Consider the following 6336-nt stretch of genomic DNA (forward strand, 5'->3'; position numbering starts at 1 on the left):
TTGTGTCAAGTAAACAACTAAACAAGCTTGAAATAACCACACAAAAAGATGAATTGTCACTGGTAGTTGCCTCCGCGTAGTATTATTGCTGCGACTTGTCTTGAAAACAGTACAAGTGGAACGAATTGCGTTGTTCTATTGGCTGTGTTCTCTATGTGTGGCAAATATTACTACTATACGTCTGGGCAATTTTCTTATACCGAGCGGGTTTGTATTCCTCTCACACTAACGACCTAACTGCGCCCACTATGCAAGCTAAATATGAACAGACTTGGGGATAAGGGAAGCCCAAAGGCGATGTAAAAGGTGATGTATGTCAAGTCCACTCAACATACAGTATCCTTTTCTAATAATATAACAGGCTAATCTCTGTTATAAGATAATTTGGTTCTCTCAAATGAGTTCATAATTTAAATTGATCACCGAAAAGGGTTTCTAAAACTTCCGTGGCCAATTTATATTATCATTTTAATTAATGAAACCAAATTTCATTTACCTTGTAATACCCATCCATGAAGTCTGAGAAGAGACATTTTTAGAACCTTAAAGTAATATCATGTAGAGTGCCAAGGACCAAAGTCACTATCATAGACAAATTGTTCCAATGGAGCTTAATGTAGATTATGGAGCTCTTCAAATTAGTATCTTATTATGACAAAGCAAAAGATTTTGTGCAAACATTACGCGGTTACACGCTTTGTAGGTCTTGTCAATAGCTCAAGTTGCGAATTTAAAATTCATTTCGAAAAAAGATCGCAACAAAAAGGTATGAGCCATCAAACTTTCGTTCTTTTTCCCCCGTAACCTCACGAACAGGTCCCTTTATTTTATGTTGGCCTTCAAAGTTCAATTCAGTCGTTGGATATTTGCATCGAATGTGTAAGAAACGTTTGGTAGTAACTGATCTTAGCCCAACGGTCCTTACTTCCTGAACAAGAGTAGTATTGAAAGTGCAACCAATTAAAGGTGATTCATGCCTTTACACGGTGATTAAGTTGCACCGAGGAAGTAGTATAAGAGCGGAAATGTATGTTGAACATACCGACTGCAATCGCCAATCGTTTATAATTCATTCTTAATTGCAACTAAAGGCAACAAGATTGAACTTGATAAATTCTACCAGCTAAGTATACCCTTCAGGACGTTAATAGTTAAAATGCCTGCAAAATACATGTACTACAATTTCAAGTAGAACATGCATAGAATAAAGTAAGGTGAAGATTACCTTCTACCCAAAATATTAACAACAACAATCAAATATGCTATGGAAAGTACACGCGAGGAAGTTTGAATTATGCTCAACGAAAAGCTCGCCAGATAAAAATCTTCCGACGTAACCCCTTAATACAGCTGATAAATTATGAATTTGAATGTCAAGTTTAGCTTCTGAGACAATCAAAATAATAATAAAAAAAAGATTACTGCAATAAGTGTCCAGTAAACTTGCTGTAACGATTGCTAATGGTAAGAACGCCATTTTGAAAGTATGTCACTTACGAAGGCAGGGAACTCCTAAATGTTCATCATTCATCACCCACAGTACAGCATTAAAAAACATTATAACTAGATATCCTCATTTGTAGCGGCTTCAGGGTGCTTTTCTTTCCATTTAACCACGTCGTGGAGGTATTGTTCGTTCGCTTTTAGGCTTTCCATAAAGAATACTTCCTTTTCATCAGCCGACATTTCCTTCCATTTTTCACCCATTATCTTCGTTCGCTCAATCACAGACGAAGCGTTCACAGTTTCTGCGTTTTCCTTCACAAAAAGGAGAAAAGGAGATAGAGGCTTCTTTGGGTATTCTAGGAGTTCTTGCCTTGCATTTGCGAGTTGTCGTAATTTTGGACCTTGCAATTTCTCCAGAAGAACTCGCCTCTCGGTGTTCAGTCCTTTCCACAAATTCATGACTTCCCGTTTGTATTCCTCTTTCAAAACATCGTGTCTGTGTTTCAATTGTACTTTCTCAGCACTCGAAAGAGTCTTCCATTTCATGGACAAATGTGTCAAAATTTCAGTGGGACTTTTTCCTGAGGCAACATCACCTTGGACTTTGGAATAATTCTCTGACACAAATAAACCAAACAGTCCTGGAGGTTTGCTTGGAAGCTCTGGAAGCAAACCATCAACAATCGCTTTACAAGCTATCCTTTTACTTTCAAATGCAGTTTTCCTCTTGCTTGGCATTGTGTAAGGTATTTTGTCCGTATATTTATCGACAGCGAAACGTCTCGCGCCGCGAGATATCCATTGAATAGCAACCGATGGCTTCTTTAGCGAGTGGTTGTAATTGATGATTGTACGAACCAATTTTGCTCTAGTGGTGAATAACTGTCGAATTGACCACCTTTCTGGTGCTTGACTTGTAAAACAGAGAGTTAAACTCATTTTAAGCTTAACTGAAACTTGTGTGCGAATATTTAGCTCATGCAATGAAATCGTCCCGCATCATTACGTCAAATCGACCAGCTAATTATGCGAATCAGTTTTTTTTCAACGTAGTTACTGCCCAATGGGCTTTATCTTCATTGTTATTCAATAACTTATCAGTCTCAACAAATTCTTTATTTATCAGTATTCTATATTCTGATCTTATTTCTTTGTGAATACGAAGAATCTAGTTCGGATTAGTCTTCTCCATCTTTTCAACGTGTTCTTGCCGTAGAGAATTAATTTTATCTGGAGCTTACAGTTGTTTTGAATTCCAACTTTTACACGCTGGCTACGATGTTTTATCGGCAGCAATAGAATAAGAGATAAAATGACGCTTTTCGAGCTCTTTGAAAGAACCACAGAAATTATTCTTTTGTTTGTGGCCATTATGCCTATCATCGCCTCCTCCAGGCAAGTAAAATCTTCCCACGAAGATTTCATTGTCCAAGGGGTCGCATTCAGGTCACCAAATCAGGTATACAATCTAAATACTAAACTTGTTACGTGTCTGACGCTTGCAGAAGCAGGCAAAATTAAATACTTCTCATCTAGCTAGATGGAAACCGATTATCCCTGAAAATTCGTTAACCGATCTGAATCGGCGTCATCTTTATCATCTGATTAAACAACTGATCTGAGGTCTAGAGGTAAAAGTCGATAATCCTTGGCATTTTATCTACACTCCCAGACACAACTACTATCTCCCCCTCTCTGCCCCTCTCAATGTTGGTCTGCAAGTAGGAATAAGGACCAATAGTGGCCAAGGCAGAAATTGTTCTCACAATATCGATACAATATCAAGCAGACGAGAAATGAGAATAAAGAACAATATTAACCAGGGGATTATTAGTTGATCCAGTACCAAATTCCCTGATCTAACATCACAAGAATTATATAACAGATAATTAGGAGAATTACTAATGAGATATTAGGAGTGAAAGGGTTAAGAAGCAATTTTCACGTATACAAATACACTCGATTTCAAAAATCTTAACACCTAAAAAGCGTTAGCAATGAAAGATGAGACCCAAAAGCTTTATGGGTACACATGTACGTGAAAGTTACGATTAGGTGCACGTGGTTATTGATAGAAGTCATCCACGTTTTCCTGAGGAACAAAAATTATCACAACTAAATATTTTGCAAGTGTTAAGCGATGTTTATGTAGCTCTACAAACGTTTCCCTTTGAATTGTTGAGTCACACTTTCATGGATTATGCATATAAGGTGTCAACGTTTTGGCAATCGATTATATATAATTTTTTTAACGCGATGCATTTCCTTTTGATAAATCTCCCTTTACTTCGTGTGCACTCCCTCTCCTTCAGGGAAATAGTATTATACGCAGAATGAAAGCAGTCTTCTGGTTTGCCACGTTTTCCCTCTCGACGTGACCTGTTAATGCATGACACATGAATATTTCTTATCAAAGATTTCTCTCTTGTATGTGCAATATAGCAAAAAAAAAAATCCTCATTTCTGTGAATGGCTAATCTTCAGCGGTTTCTTCCCACGAATATAGTACATAACCGGTTATTAAACAAAGTCACCAACCCTTTTGACCGTCGTTATCATCTCTAAGATAGTAAAAACAAGAATAAATCGTGTTTTCTCCCATGGTCATCTTAAAAGTTAATTTCCCAAGATAAATATATGTTTCCAAAATAACAGAATATTATCGCCAACATTAGTTCTACGACCCTAGTTTTCAATTGATTGATCCTGGATTGCTTTGACTTTGTTTAACCTCGCTCTGTGATTAATCTAGAAAACTCACGCCACTATTTCAACCAATCAAATGCAAAATAAAATCGTTTTCTCGCGCTTCAAGCAGGTTGCCTGCGGTTTTCACTTGTAGTCCTCACTGGTTAACGATGGTTAATAATTAACCTTTGTTCCAATAGGAAGTTGCAGTTACTTTGGTGTCGGTTTTTCGACACTCGATAGAAAAAAACAATAGGCTATTCGTGTCAAGTAAACAACTAAACAAGCTTAAAATAACCACAAAAAAAGATGGATTGTCACTGAAACTTGCCTCCCCGCAGTATAACAGCGACTTGTCTTGACTGAAACAGTACAAATGGAACGAATTACGTTGTTCTATCGGTTGTTTTCTCTATGTGTAACAAATATCGCTACTATACGTCTGGGAAATTTTCCTATAACGAGCGGGTTTGTACTCCTCTCACACTAGAGACCCAACTGCGCCCACAATGCAAGCTAAATTTGAACAGATTAATCTCTGTTATAAGTTAATTTGGTTCTCTCAAATGAGTTCATAATTTAAATCAACCACCGCAAAGGGTTTCTAAAGTTTCCGTGGCCAATTTATATTATCATTTCAATTAATAAAACCAAATTTCATGTACCTTGTAATACCCATCCATGGAGTATGTGAAGAGACATGTTTAGAACCTTAAAGTAATGTCATGTAAGAGCAAGGACAAAAGACACCATTATAGACAACTTGGTCCAATGGAGCTTGAAGTAGATTATGGAGCTCTTCAAATTAGCATCTTATCAATACAAAGCAAAACATTTAGTACGTACATTACGCGGTTACACACTGTGCAGGTTTTGTCAATAGCTCAAGTTGCGAATTTAAAACTCATTTCGGAAAAAAAGATCGCAACAAACTTTCGTTCTTTTTTTCCAGTAGCCTCACGAACGGGTCTCTTTATTTTATGTTGGCCTTCAAAGTTCCATTCAGTTGTTGGATATGTGGAAGAAACGTTTGGTAGTACTGATCGTAGCCAAATGGAACCTTTCTTTGTGAACAAAGATGATATTGAAAGTGCAACCAGTAAAAGGTGGTTTAGGCCTTAACACGGTGAGTAAGTTGCACTGAGGAAGTAGTTTAAGAGCTCTTGCTTGGCATTGCGTTGAGTATTTTGTCCGAATATTTATCGACAGCGAAACGTCTCGTGCCACGAGATATCCACCGAATAGCAACCGATGGATTTTTTGTCATAACTAAATTTTGGTTATTAGTGGTTATAACTGATGAATTATAATGAATGTACGAACCAATATCGCTCTAGCGGTGACTAACTGTCGAATGGACCACCTTTCTGGTGCTTTAATTGTAAAACAGCGAGTTAAACTCATTTTAAGCTTAACTGAAACTTGTGTGCGAATATTTAGCTCATGCAATGAAATAGTCAGGCATTATTGCGTCAATTTTCAAACAGACCAGCTAATTATGCGAATCAGTATACAGTTTTTTTACATAATTATTGCACTAGGAGGTTTATCTTTATTGTTATTTAATGACTTACTAGCCTCAAAACATTCTTTATTTATCAGTATTCTATATTCTGATCTTATTTCTTTGTGAATACGAAGAACCTACGAGGGATTAGTCTTTTCAATCTTTTTAACATGTTCTTGCTATGGGGAACTACGTTTTTCCGAAATTGCGTCTAATTCCAACTTTTACACAGAAATTATTGTTTTGTTTCTGGCCATTATGCCTATCATCGCCTCCAGGCAAGTAAAATCTTTTCAAGATTTTCAGATCACCAAATCAGGCATACAATTTGAATACTGAACTTGTTACGTGTTGTTACCTCTCGTCTAGCGAGATGGCAACCAATATAAAGTTATCCCTGAAAATTCGTTAACCGATCTAAATCGGCGTCATCTCTATCATCTGATTAAACAACCGATCTGAGGACTAGAGGTAAAAGTCGATAATCCATGGCATTTTAGCTACACTCCTAGACACAGTTTTTGATACAATTACTATCTCCCCCTCCCTGCCCCTCTCAATGTTGGTCTACAAGATGGAATAGGAACAAGGGTAATTATTGAACAAACTTGGAAGGGGGAGAGGGGTGAAAAAATATTATATATATATATATATATATATATATATATATATATATATATTATATATAATATATA

At 36.8% G+C, this 6336-nt stretch overlaps 1 protein-coding gene across 1 annotated transcript; it reads right to left on the bottom strand.

The window, feature by feature from the left end:
- Positions 1-1030: 1030 nt before the first annotated feature.
- Positions 1031-2438, bottom strand: LOC131781318 (HMG box-containing protein 5-like). Its single transcript, XM_059097972.2, has one exon. It carries the CDS (start codon positions 2383-2385, stop codon positions 1564-1566), a length of 822 nt encoding a protein of 273 aa, XP_058953955.2. The 5' UTR covers positions 2386-2438; the 3' UTR covers positions 1031-1563.
- Between the last annotated feature and the right edge of the window lie 3898 nt (positions 2439-6336).

The sequence above is a fragment of the Pocillopora verrucosa genome, chromosome 12, assembly GCF_036669915.1.
Source record: "Pocillopora verrucosa isolate sample1 chromosome 12, ASM3666991v2, whole genome shotgun sequence".
Lineage (NCBI taxonomy): Eukaryota > Metazoa > Cnidaria > Anthozoa > Scleractinia > Pocilloporidae > Pocillopora > Pocillopora verrucosa.